The sequence below is a fragment of the Peromyscus californicus genome, unplaced genomic scaffold, assembly GCF_007827085.1.
Source record: "Peromyscus californicus insignis strain IS unplaced genomic scaffold, ASM782708v3 Scaffold_6__1_contigs__length_162567912, whole genome shotgun sequence".
Classification (NCBI taxonomy): Eukaryota; Metazoa; Chordata; class Mammalia; order Rodentia; family Cricetidae; genus Peromyscus; species Peromyscus californicus.
The window spans coordinates 19,657,420-19,672,003 of record NW_026294584.1 but is presented as its reverse complement, the minus strand read 5'-3'; the positions used below and the strand labels follow the sequence as shown (position 1 = coordinate 19,672,003).

The 14,584-nt window shown below is 38.4% G+C and overlaps 1 protein-coding gene across 6 annotated transcripts in view; it reads left to right on the top strand.

Moving 5' to 3' along the window:
* Sgce (sarcoglycan epsilon) overlaps positions 1–14,584 on the top strand; it is a 71,269-nt gene that overhangs the window by 33,766 nt on the left and 22,919 nt on the right. For all 6 annotated transcript variants that reach the window (XM_052719202.1, XM_052719199.1, XM_052719200.1 and 3 more), the window contains one exon: positions 3,879–4,077. In XM_052719202.1, coding sequence (XP_052575162.1) covers positions 3,879–4,077 — 199 coding nt within the window. The remainder of the gene's footprint in view (positions 1–3,878; positions 4,078–14,584) is intronic.

Sequence of the window (14,584 nt, the reverse complement as noted above, 5' to 3'; positions counted from 1 at the left end):
AAATTCATGATAACTCAGTAAAGCTGAGTTAAAAGTTGCCTTTAGACTATATAAAAGAAAGAATTAAGTTCAAGATCAGCAATATGTACCTGGAAAGACTGCTCAAGGACTTGAACCGCCTGCCTTCAGTGGGTCTTCCTTTAAGTATTTTAATAGTACCAACTGCAGATGACTATGCCAGGTTAAAAATGCCAGTGCTGTTTATATATGACAACAAGTGCAAGGTCTAGTTCTGTGGCCCTAGACATAGCATTCCCTCTCCACACTCCCACCCTCTACATGATTTTTAGGAATCCAGAGATTAGGGAGACTGATTCTCGACTTAATTAGGGTTGGATAGTTGTATCTAGTTTAAGCTGTTCCTGTAGAATCGGGAACTCTTTAAGTGGGCAGAGTCATTGTCTTTTCCTTCCCATTTGTGGATTCATGGTTGGAGTCACATAATTACACCACGGTGGCTTTGGGCTCTTGGACCTTGTAGTTACAGTCTCAAGAGACCAATTTGTCAGATATGACAGACTGGAAGAGAGCCTGGTCTGCAGTTGGACCTTACTCTTTCTCTAGTCTGGTCTCTGCTGTAGAACATGAACATTCAGAACCTGTTGAGGTGTTAATGTCACATGGGGATCCATATTCATGTGCTTCCTGATGTAAGAATACTGCACAACTGGAGGGTCGAAAGTAAGTGTTAGGGGCTGTTTATCTGCACCAAGTAGTTAGAGGCTGGGTTAGTGAGGGGGAGGAGAAGATTGGAGAAGTCTTCTTTGGAGTTCAGGCAGATCTGCTCGACTTCTTTTCTACATAGGGTTCAGTGACCCCAAATGCTTTGAAAACCACTAAACTAAAAAGGTCACACATTTGTCCTTGCCAGTCTAGACAAGGGTCTTATGTACTTGAGAATGGACGTCTTTGAACGTGGCCTTCACGCATGCTGTTTGCCCCAGATAAAGTTTAGAAAAAGGAATAACAGCGTTGTAAATCAGGGTAATCATGCTCAGCCCAGCTCTTTGGCCAGCTGTCTTCTACTCTGAGTGACCTAATGGGAAATTAGTCATGTAGCCTCCACAGCATGGTGCTCAAAGAGAGTACATAAAGTGAATCCCTAAATTGGGGTTAGCACCTCAGAGCCCTGCCACCAATCTGCTGGCCTACTGTTCTCTTGGCCTCTTTGATTTCCAAATATAGCAAGTATGGGATTTCCCCAGAGTTAGAAAGCTCCTGTGACTCATCCCAGAGAGAGCTGGCAGTAGTTCTTGGCCCAGTAGACAGCAGTCAAGCTGCACAGTCCAGAACTTTGGAGGGATACGGTAGCAACCACAAGGCCTTGTAGTAGATCTCAGAAAGAGAGCCACTAAGTGGGGCTGAATGGATCAGGAAGAGTCAAAGAGTGGTGGGTGGGGTGGGGTAGAGTGGAGAGGGGTGGAGTGGAGGCTAGTTTTATGGAAACCTGAAAGTAAAAATTTTTAGGGAAAAGAGTTATTGTATACATCTGGCATATCCAAGATTATATTTGCCATTATTTATAAATATTATATCATTTACCACTGAGAAACTCTTCTTCATGGTTCATTTGTGTGACTGTTTCTAGACATGGGGGAAAGTGTCAAAGATTAAGCTACTGTCGTATGTAAAGAGGAAATGCATTTGTATAAACTGAAAATTCATCTGCAAGAAAGAGAATGAAGAGATCCTGTTTTAGAAGACTACATGTAGGCTATGCATTGAATAAATCTAGCTAAACTAGTGCCTTCAGGAGAGGGGGAAAGAGTCTTCTGTGAGTAGGGCCTTACAGAGCTGTGGCTTCAGAAGTGGTCACCATTTGCTACACAGCTCTGGAGAAAACCCTGCAGCCAGTGCTGGCTCCCTCACTGAATCTCTGGTGTCTTGTGTCCATAAATATCAAAGCGTCTTCCAAGAAATGAGGTCATTAAGATGTCAGGTGCTTATTCTGTGTTTTTATTTTCCATTAATTAAACAAGAGTAGATTAATTTACAAACTCATGATTTTGTTTAAATAAATTAGAGAATGTACATAGTACAACTAGTATTTGAGACGTTAAATCTGTTTGGAACTCAGAAATATTCATAGAACCAACCTTTTCATGTTAAAATGGGGGCTAAAGTTTTAATGTTTTATAAGTTTTTGCCATATGTTTGAAGTCTGCAGAGCACATTATAGACACAATCTCTAACTTAGAGAAAAATTGGATGAGATAAATTGAAATTATTGTATCTTTCTGAACATCTCTAATCTTCCACTTAAAAGTATGGGGGGGGGGGTACAAGAACCTGCAGACTTTCCCGCTATTATAATCCACATGAGTCTCTTCATTTGCCCTGGTTATAAATAGTTTTTAAGTTAACTCTTATTATTGGAGAAATAGTATTGTGTAAGAAGAAAACATTTTAATTTTAAGAGAACAATCAGGGAAAATGTCAGCAATTTAAGAATAACACTTGAGAAACTGAATTTTTTTTTTTTTTTTCTGCGCCTTTCCTGGAACTTACTTTGTAGACCGGGCAGGCATCGAACACATAGAGATCCGCCTGCCTCTGCCTTCCGAGTGCTGGGATTAAAGGTGTGTGCCATCACTGCCTGGCAAGAGAAACTGAAATATTTTTATTTAGTTAATGTTTCTTATATTAATAGACTGAATTTTATATTAGGTTTATTTAAAGTATATTTAAAAAAAATTTTGTTCGTTTGTTTTTTGTTTTTCAAGACAGAGTTTCTCTGTGTAGTCCTGGCTGTTCTGGAACTAGCTCTGTAGACCAGGCTGGCCTCGACCTCCTGCTGCCTCTGCCTCCTGCATGCTGGGATTAAAGGAGTGTGCCACCACCACTGGCTTAAAATTTTTAAAGAATTTTAGTGAATGTTTTGGAAGGAAAAAAAAAAGCTCACTAAAACTCTTAACTGTGAAATTGTACAAGAACTTTCTTATTTTCTGAAATATTTAGTACACAATAATCCAAATAGAATCGATGTAAATATAAAATCAGTATCGTAGAAAAAAAGCAATGATTTTTAGCATGTTCCAAACAATATCAGAAATATTGTAAATTAAAAACACAGGCTTAGTCAGTCTTTTCTTTCTTCTTCCTTTATCTGGCTAAATTCTGTAATTATAAATTACCTCCATGAACCATGGATTTTATTATATTGTAGATATACTTCAGTGTCTAATGTATATTAAGTTCTTAGACACATCATCAATTACAGAGAAGCCTTTGAAGTCACAGTAATCCCTCAGTACCCACCAGTGGTGGTTCCTAGATCCCCTTGGATACCCAAATCAGAGAACTCTTAAGTCCCCTATATAATATGTTCAGGTCATATCTAAAAACTATTTTATGTAAATAAAAAACTATTTTAAATAAATAGTTTTTACATATGACCTGTACATATGCTTCCATATGTGAATCATCTCTAGATTATGTATTATACCTATGCAATGTATGTTCTATATAAACAGTTGACATATTGTTTAGGGATTAATGATGAGAAAGTTTATAAGTTTCTATCTGTTGAGTACAGACATAATTTTGTTGTTGTTATTGAGACAGGGTCTCACTATGCAGTCCTTATTGTCCTGAAACTCACTTTGTAGACCAGGTTGGCCTTCAACTCACAGAGATCTGCCTGCTCTGCCTCCTGAGTGCTGTACCACTGCCCTCCAATCAGACATATTTTTTAAGAACAATTTGGGGTCACAGTTTGTTTAATCCAAGCATCTGAACCCATTCAGATAGAGAATTGACTGTTCTGTATTGCTATCTGCTGCCAGGACTATAACAGAACTCTACAAAGCTCAGATTGTTCTTTTAATTTAAGAGATTGCTTCATTAAAGGTATGCATATCCCTTTTCATCAACACTAGAGTTCCCGTTGCCTTATCAAGCAGAATTCTTCATCAAAAATATGAATGTGGAAGAAATGTTGGCCAGTGAGGTTCTTGGAGACTTTCTCGGGGCTGTAAAAAATGTGTGGCAACCGGAGCGCCTCAACGCTATAAACATCACGTCGGCCCTAGACAGAGGTGGCAGGGTGCCGCTTCCTATTAATGACATGAAGGAGGGGTAAGAGAACTCTGATCTCGTTGCCTTAAATGTGGATTTTTAAGTATGGTGACTTTATCAAACTTATTGTAGATGGAAGATAGCCTCTTGCATTTTTCTTTTTAATAAGAAATAGATATTATGAAGATATGGACATATAAGCAATTTTCTATATTGACAAAGAGATAGTATCAATGGTTCCTTCAATCACAGTACCCAGGTCCTGTGAATCTAATTGTAGATCAGGATGGACATCATAAATTATAGCACTAAGCCTTTTGTACCTTCAGAGACAAGCTGATTATTTTAGGGCCATGCATTTCAAAGGAAATTGATGCCCAGTTCTCAGCTGGAGGACTCACCGCCTGCTGGAGCTTTATTCTAGGAAACTATTTCTTCGCCTTTCACATTCTTTCCACCATGTGTTGGTGGCTGATGGCTGAAGTGGATTTGAAATCCATTCCTGTGACACGAGAGCCAAAAGTTTGGCCTTGTCACTCACAATCCGGGTGACATTGCACAAATGTGGAACCCCTCTGTGCCTCAACTTCCTTTTCTGTTCCAGTGGGGATGACATTCTCTCTCAAGCTTCTTAAAGGGATTAAATGAGACAGTGCATTTGAGATGGATATGTCAACTCTCAAGCGGTACAGAGTATGACCTGTGTGAGTAAAAACACTCCTGTTAGGTCAGTCGAAAGCATCGGTGTCGATAGATATCACACCCAACTTCCATCTTTAACTCCTTATCTGTAGGTGGATGGAGAATTGCTTCTCACTCAGTCCTAGGAAAGTGCAGTACGTGGAATAAATCAGTTTGCACAACATATCCCCCTCCACCTCTCCCTTCTTCCATAATGCTGGTAACACTTCTATGCAGGCCCTATCTAGAATTAACTAGGATAACTGGATTCAGAAGAATCAGATTTCAGGGCAGCTTAATGGAGAACTTGTTTGGAAATAACAGAAAAGCTCACAAATACACATAAATGAAGTCTGAGAGGGTAGGCAGGAGGGGGGTGGGGGAAGCGGTGGTCTGTGAAGTTCAGCTTAAAATTTCAGAATTAAGTTTTATCTTGAATGTTATAGCAATGGATTTTGAAGTCAGTCAAGCACACATAGAAGTGCTTTGAGGAAAATGGCGGGCTTATCTCTTCTCGAGTGCTGGTTGGCTTTTTATATGAAACGTAACTCTGGAGCTTAACTTTTCACTGTGGAGTTCCAATGTGGATCTCTTTCCCAGTGAGTAAATTAAAAAGCATAACTGTGGAACAAGTTGAGCAGGGGAGTCCCCCTGAAAACACTCTCCCAACTCACCCCTTTCTCAGCAGTTCCCTTAATGTGTTCCAAGATGGTTGTTAAAACAACAGCCAGAAAGAGTTCGGAAGCAACAGCATGAGCCTCCAGGTACCAATGGTCATACTTCCTCTGGCTTACACCTCCTCCAGTCAGTAGCGCAGACCCTGATTTTCAGATGTGAACTGAACTAATGGTTGAATTAAGCCACTCTCTAAACCAGACACCAACCCAAAGCAGAGCTTTCCAACTGTGCCAAGCCTGAGAATGATTGGTTAAGTAGTATTTAAAATGTAGATAATAGGTTAGTGGCCTCTGTTACCCTAGAGAGATTTTGAGGTTTTGAGCTGGGCCTGAGCATGTGACTCTAAATTAAGAACAGAATTTTGGCCCTCCAAGTCCTTGTTGAGAGTTCAGTCATTAGCTAACTGACCCGCAACACCTGCTTGAAGGCAAGATCCACCGTCAGCTATTTAAGAGAGTCCACCCTGTGGTACTTATTTAGACTCTTGTCTCAGATCCCTGCCCAACTTGAAATGCTTTCCATGAGCTTTAATTTAATGTTAAGCCTTAACCTTTGCAAAGTATGCATAGAAGTCTTTTAAAATAGTGTTTCTATAAATTGTGCCTGATGCCAGCTCCGTCCCTCTAGAGTCTCCATGGAAGGCCCAGTGAAATAAGACCCTACTTGAGTTACAATTGCAGGAGAAAAGTGTGTCCCTAGGAATGATTTGTATATTTTCTTTAGTTGTTATATAAAGTTAAGATAACAAAAGTTTCTTTACCCACATTGCCATATAAGGATAAGTAAATTCCACACTTTTCTCAGCTCTATGCCTTTCTTTCTCTTTATTGATATATAGTGTGTATATATATATTTCACTTAATACACTTTTAAATTATGTATGTGGTGCATTTGTAATTCACTTAATACATTCTAAAATGATACATAGTGTATATATGTAATTCACTTAATTTTTTTGCCTTTGCATTTAAAAAGTCATGCACTGTAAATATATGTAAAATGAAATATTGAAAATATAAATAAGGAAGAATAGATATGGCCAAAGAATTTCAGATATTGCTTTTCTGTAATCTTATTTTAAAATAATGTATATGTATTCATAATAGTAATTAAGAAACTAATAAATGTGTTCTCTTAATACTTAATATAAATCGTGCTCCAAGATTTAGAGGAAAAAAAATAAAGATCTTCATGAAATTACCATTTTTTTTTTTTAAACTCATGGCAACCACAATCTACTAACGACGTTTCTTTTTTCTCTGCTTGGTATGTGTAGTGACATAACCAACGGGGAATGTAGAGTGGCTCTTAGTAGTAGACCCTTTTATGCCCTTCTATGACCAGAGGTGCCATTAAATACCAGGCAGCAGGGCCCCTTCTGCAGCATCTTAGCTCATCCTTCATGACGAGCATCTTCGCATCTCTACAGACCTTGCTGACAGCTTTCAAACTTCTTCTAAATCAAACAGAAAACAATTATAAAGATTTACTTCAAAGTGAGTAAGCTTCTGCAAAGGAAAGCTGAGCCCTCTGAAAAGAATAATTTTCACTTGCCAGATTCATAACCCCAAAGCAACTGTGCATGGACTTGGTGTTGCTTTTGCTCCTGACAGAGATCCAAAGGCTAAGGACTCCTAGATGTATTTAGCCTGGGCTAAAGCTGGGGGAAGAAGAGCAGGGTCATATTTCAGGCTAGGCATATTGTAGCTGCCAACCCCGGGTGAGTGATGTGGTGTAAATAGTGACTATGAAGGGAATGATGGGGTGTGAGGATTAAAGAATATACTCACTTTTCATAAGAGATTGTCAAACCTATTTCCTCTGGTGACCAAAGCGTGCAGATCTAGCCTCAATCAGTGGCAGAGAAACTGTCTTCATTTATTCTCTGGGTCATTTCATAAAATACTCTTTCTAACTGGCTGGGTTTTGCCTATGTCAGAAGCCTCAGTGAGAAGTGAGGAAGAGAATGTAAGTCAGTGGCTGCCAGATACTGTGGTGATGGAAAGTCATGATGCTGGGCCAGGGTGCTCAGCTCTGAAATTATCCTCATCTTTTCCCTTCTTGGTGAGAGAGAAAGAGAGAGAGTGTGTGAGCCCAAGGTGGTTATTCCTTAGGAGCCGTTCACCTGCTTCCTTTGAGACAGGGTCACACTGGCATGAGGCTTGCTGATTAGACTGGGCTGGGTGGACAGTGAGCCCCAGGATTTCACATGTCTGTACTTCCCCAACATTGTGATAGTTATGAAGCTTCCAAAGGCTGAACCATGAAAGGCATTATGTTCTATGGAAGTTGGGTAGGTGTTATCCTGAAGCAAAGGGATCTTTGCAGAAAATGGTTGATAGGAAAGCTTCTGTGTTAGGCTTATCACATACAGTGTAGAGTAAAATGAGACAGAATGAAGGAGTGTTTATAGATTTGCAGATTTTAGATGGCTCAAGGGCATCATCCATGAAACGTGGGCCATCGTAAATCCACACAGCATCTCTACTCCTCCCTCAGTCACCCTTTAATTTATACCAATTCTCACAGAATTTACAATAATCCTGTCTTCAGGTCTCTGAGAACTAACCATACCCTTCTTTTTATTATTAAGAAGATAATATATTTTTAACTGTTTTTTTTCTTTTTCTATTTTTAATATGAAGAAGTTCACTACAAACTCAAAGCTCTAGATTAAAATGTAATTATTAATCCTGTTATAATTTTGATTTCTGGGCTTTACTTAGTCATTTGGTTATATATCTTATAAACAGTTTTGTAAATCTTTAATTTTACATCTTTTTTTTTTTAGTTAATTGCAATTGCATACAGAAAAAGAAGTGGGGTGAGAGGCACCTCAGAAGACGGTGCTGCCTCTCTGGGGAGCTCACATTCCTGGGTGACATGTAACATGCATGGATATATTCTCAAGTTGGTTTGTGTTTCTTCTGGGCACAAGATCAGGAGTCAAATGTATCCCATGAGTAGGACTATTATGGAAAATATGTACTCATCGTAATCACTGTCTTGCTGTTTTGAATACAGTTATTTTCCTGTCTGTTGATTCCTCACATCAAATGTTTAAATGCCTCAACAAGCACATTCTACCTCAAGGGAAATTGAGGTGTTCAAATTTGTAATAAAACTGTTTATAAGGAGTTTTATCCAGAGTACAAAAGCTCCTGGCATTTTGAAGCACAATACTTTATAGTCATCTAGAGTAGCGGTTCTCAACCTGTGAGTCATGACCCCCATTGGGGTCACGTATCAGATGTCTTGCATATCAGATATTTTCATTATGATTCATAACACTAGCAAAATCACAGTTATGAAGTAACAGTGAAATAGTTTTATGATTGGGGGTCACCACAACATGAGGCACTGTATTAAAGGGTTGCAGCGTTAGGGAGATTGAGAACCACTGCCCTAGAGCTTTGTCCTGACGATATGTGCCCATCTCAACTGTTTAGACACATTTGAAAACATATGGTTGGGTTCAAGATAACAGTTATCTTCATTTTAATTGATAAGAATTTTTTAAATGTATATCCAAAAGATACATAAAATGAAAACACCATGTGAGACATAATTTGTTCATGTACAGCATCGAGTTGGTATTAAGTATGGTCTCATATAAAATTATATATTAGAAAGAGCCAATGTGTCCAAAGTTGCTTATTTTACAAAAGAAGCAACAAATACACCTTTTGACCTAGGAGACAAGTCCACTGTCTACGACTACTCATCATGGCATTTGTATTCTGTTTGTGTTTTTAACTGATAAATGCTATTCATCTGCTCATTTATTCACTCAGCAAGTAGGCTTCCAGAGGACAGTGGCAAAGATCAGGTTTAAGAGCATTTACAGGACTGTTGCTTTGCCCCCATGTAGGGTGTTTGTGGCTCTGACTAAAATGGTATCAGTGAGATGGGACCGAGTGACACTTGTGTTTGCGAGTTATTTCAGGGCAACTGTCAGCAACTGATGATGGATTGAGCTGTGAGAGAAGGAGCCGAGTCAAAGATGATGGCGCTGGAGTTCATGACTTGAGCATCTGGGGTTGCCAATCACTAGGAGAAGGAGATAGAAGGAGGAACAGGTGGAGGTGGGGTGGGGTCAAGATGAGCTCAGTTCAGAACATATCAAGTTTGAGGAGTTTATGGATCATCCTAGTAGAGATGAAAGTAACTTGGCACAGTGGCAACTGCCATAAAAATGTTTCCACTTCTAGGCATGTCTTTTAAGACAGCAACAGTAAGGAAAATACACAGAGATAGGTTTTACGATCTTATTTATAACATCAAAAAATTAGAAGCAACTGCATGTCCAACTCTGAAATAATTGCTGAATAAATCATGTGCACTTAAAAAATTACATTGCCATAAAACCATAATTACAAAGACTACAATATGGAAAATGCTTATGACACATTAAGTGCAGAAGCAGGATACAAAATTAAATTTTAGAGATGATTGCAATTAGGTTAAAATATATGCATTTGAAAAATATTCTGCAAGGTACATTGGAAAATGAAAATAGTTATCTTGGTAATATAAATGAGTTCTTTTTTTATATTCCAAGTTTTCTATAATGTTTTTATATTGCTTTTATAATTTAAGAGAAAAACACATTTCAAAGTACCAAAACTTCTTATGCTTATTTATATTAACTTCAGCTGAATTAATCTAAAATCTTACTAATTGTAAATGCAAATCACTGTCATGTTTGAGCAAGAGGGCTCTTAGCAGTTGTGAGAAACACATCCATTTGTCTCTGTTTATGAAAATACTTTGCAGTTATCAAGAAAAAAAATGTATGGTGTTGGGCAGGCAGTTAATAAGAGGATGGAGATTGGTTTGTGTGAAGCAGGAAGGCAGTGATTCATAAACATAATATATCACGGAACACTTGACTTTTCCAGTGATTTCTTACATCTACTTTTGTTCTGAATTTTCCTTTGATCTTTAACTTAGTGCATTCTTTATTTTTTATTCCCCCAAAGGCATACAGTTGGTGTTTTTAACTTGTCTCTTCTGTGAAACTTCAGTCCTGATGAAAATTGATATAAAAAAATAGATTTGTATAGCCGTGTGCAGACAGTTGTCATCTCAAATGTGGCCATGACATCATGCTTTCATTGACACAGTTTTGAGTTTTCATATCATGTTTTGGTTTATTTCACATTAAAATACAATAGCATTAATCCAGGAGTGGTGGCTCGTGTCTATAACCTTGCTACTTGGGTGGTCAAGGCAGGAGGATTGCTGTGAGTTTTTAGCCAATCTGGGCCACATAGTGAGTTTATAGTAAGTCCAGATTATAACAATGAGATCCTATCTGTCTCAAAAATTAAGTAAATAACATCTTTATTAAGGTAGAATTCACATATCACACAGTTAACCCATTCAGAATGGGTAACCATTACATAATATTTAGGTAAATTTTATCATCTTGGAGTTCTCCACTCCCACCCCTGTCCACATCAGTGGTCGCCACCAACAACCTTAGTTCTTGGCAAACTCTAGCTTACTTGGCCATTTCTTTGCATTTACCTTTCCTTGTGCGTTCCACATAAATGAAATGGTGCAGTATGTGGTTGTTGTGATTGGCTTTTTCATCGTTTAATATATTGGTTTCAAGTTTTATCCATTGTAGAAAAATATTTCGTTGTGTCTTATTAGTGAGTAAGACAATATTCTGTGGCTGTGGTCATTTGTTTGCTCATAAGTTGACAAGCCTTTGGATTATTTTCACGTTTTTTACTATTAGAAATACTACTGCTGTGAAATCCAGCTATACATTTTGCAGAGATCTACTTTCATTTCTCCTAGGCATATCCATGGGAATAGCATTCCTGAGTCATCTGGTGACCCTGTATGTAACCTTTGGAGGAACTGTTAAGCTGTCTTCCCGAAGCCTTGAGCCATTTCACATTCCCAGCAGCAGACTAGGAGGGATTTGATTCTTCTGCATTCTTCCTAGCACCAGCTTTCATCTTGCTTTCTGATTATCATCATTTTAGCAGGAATTCAGCAGTATCTCCTGTGGATTTGATGTCTCTCTCACTAGGGGCCAATGATGTTGAGTCTCTTTCCATATACTTTTTACGTGCAAAGCAACAAAACAATTCTTTTTCAAATTTTCTTTGGAGATATGGCTCTTCAGATCCTTGACCATTTTTTAACTGGGTTGTTTGTCTTTTTAAGATGTGAGATTCCTTTACATACTCTGGATGTAAGTGACTTATCAGACATGCAATTTGTAAATACCCCCCTTTGTAACTTATCTTGACTTTCTTGTTGTTGCTCTTTGAAGCATGAAATGTTTTAATTTTGATAAAGCTCAGCTTATCTAGTTTTTTCTGTCACTGCTGGAGCTTTTGATGTCAAAGCTAAAAAAGCCATTGCCGAATCCAAGGCCACAAGGATTTATTCCAATTTTCTTCTTAGGGTTAATAGCTGTAATTCTTGCATTTAAGTCACCGTATGCATTTTTAAATAAACTACTTCTAGAGAATTTTAACTTCATAGAAACAAAGAGAAAGAACACAGATGCTGTGTATGCCATTGTTCCCACACACCTGTAGCTCCTCCAGTTACCATCATCTTTTGCCAAAGTGGTCGAGTTGTTCCTGTTGATGGACAAGACTGATGTATCATCAGCCACAGTCCATTGCTTCCATGGAGGTTCATTGTTGGTGGTATACATTGTATGGATTTGGACAAATTGCCTATGGCATCTAATCACTGTATGGTGTATCACACTGAGTGGTTTCACTGCCCTGAAAATCATCTGTGTTCATCTCTTCATCTTTCTTTTGTCTCTGCCCTCTAGCAGCTATCTTTTTAGTCTCCCCAGAGTTTTCGTTATCTGGAATGCCATACAGTTCATATAGTTGGTCTAGTACTGCATGTACCCTTTTTATATTCTTTCATTTAGTAACATGCACTTAAGTTTCTTTTGCTTAATAGCTCATTCGTGTGTGTGTGTGTGTGTGTGTGTGTGTGTGTGTGTGTGTGTGTGTGCGCGCTGAATAATATTTCATTTTTCTGGATGTACCACAGTTAACCATTCCTCCCACTGAAAGATATACAGGTTGCTTCTGTCCTTGGCAATTATAAATAAAGATTCTTTATTCTTTATTTAAAAAGTGTTTTTTTGTGTAGGTCTAAGTGCTGGATCCTTTTGTTAGTAGCTGGGCCATTAGGTAAAATATGCTTAAGGCTGTCTTCATATTGGCTGTGCCACACTGTGTTACTTCATTCAGGAAAGTTCCAGCTTCTCCTTGTGTTCCAGAGTTTATTTCTGGTCTCTCAATGCTGCTGTAGTCAGTTTTTCCCCAATAATATGTGATATGGGACACCTTTTCATATTTATTTGCTCTCTGTATATTTTCCTTGCTAAATTATCTATTCAAGTTTTTCTTCTTTTGAAATTAATTTTATTTATTTATTTACATTAAAAAAATTTTTTTTGAGATAGTCTCAAACTGGTCTTGCACTCATTAGCTGGGAATGGTTTTGGATTCCTGATCTGCTCGTCTCCACTGCCTGGATTCGGGGATTACAGATGTATACTGCCATGCCCAGTTTATAAGGTGCTGGAGACTGAACCCAGGATTTTGTGCATGCTAGGCAAACACTCTGCCAAGTGAGCCATCTCCCCCAACCCTGGGAGACAAATTTTAAGTCAGTTTCATCTTATTATTGGTTTATGTTTGATAGCAGCTTTTATGACATATGTTTCCACCCAGGCTCTGGACAGTTTCCTTGAAAGTTTGTTTACTAGGGGAGAAAATTTAAATTTGTCTGTTTTATCAATTCCTTTATTTCATGAATTATACCCTTTGTGTTTTGTTCTAGAAAGTCATCTAGTGTTTCTCCATGTTACTTTCTTAGAATTGTGTAGTTTTGCAGTTTGTACTTAGGTTTGTGACTGATTTGGAGGTAACGCTTGTGACAATTACAAGGTATATATGAAGACTCAATTGTAGTTTTTTTTTTTTATGTATACATGATTGTTCCAGCACCATCTGTTGAGAAGACTGATGTTAGTGTATGTGTTCCTCATTACAGGTCAGTGAACTGTAAGTTATACAGGTCTTCTCTAGGTAACTTGCAGAGGTCTCTTCTTCGGCTCTCCTTGGCTCCACTTCCTTGTCTGGCCCTTCACTACAACTGCATTGTTTTGATTGCTTTGCTTCATTGGAAGTCTTGGGGTGGGTTAGTTCAGTCCTCCACCTTTGCTCTTCCCTTTCAATATTATGTTTGATGTTCTGAGTCTCTTGTTTCTCTGTAAGACTTAGAACCAGTTTGTCAATATTCACAAAACAAATCACTTGGCTTTTGATTGGCATTTCGTTGAGATTATGAATTAATTTGGAAAGAACTATCATTTTCACAATACTGAGTCTTCCTATTGGTAAACAAAATTGCGCTCCATTAATTTTGTTTTCTTATTTCTTTCACCAGATTTTGTTTTTCTCATATATAGTTTGAATGTACTTTTAAAGATTTGTTTAGTTTATTTTTGTTAGGTTCTAATGTCAAGGGGATGTGCTTTTGTTTCAAGATCCATCTGTGCTGGTACATAGGGAAACAGTTTTCAGTGCATTCGCCTGTGTGTTCTGCTGTATTCTGTAAACTAATGAATGTTCTGAGAGGCATTTGTGCATTATTTTGGATCTTGTCATCTGTGAACAGATGTTTTTATTTCTTCCAAATTGGCATACCTTGTATTTCTTTTTCCTCTTTGACTACATTAGTTAGAACTTCCAGTACAGTATTGACATGGGAAATCTTTTGAGTATTTTTTTCTATTAATCATTAGCTGGTTTTGATTCTAAAAGATGATCCACTAGTCTACAGTTCATGGGCCTCCAGTAGTGTAACTGGTTATCTCTGCACTTCTTCCCGTCATGATCTCGATGTCCCTTGCCTGCAGAATCCCTCCTCTCTCTCATCCATTGGATTCCCAGAGCTCAGCCTGGCGCCTGGCTGTGGATCTCTGCATCTGCCTCAATCAGTCACTGAACAAAGGCTTTATGATGACAGTTAGGGTATTCACTAGACCGGTCACCAGAGTAGACCAGTCCAGGCACCCTCTGGACCACTGCCAGCAGTCCAAAGTGGGGTCATCCTTGTGGGTTCCTGAGAGCTAGGCCCTCTGGATACAGAAGATGGTTGTTTGGGGAACACCCAGGCAGAGGGACCGGGATCCGTATCTGGT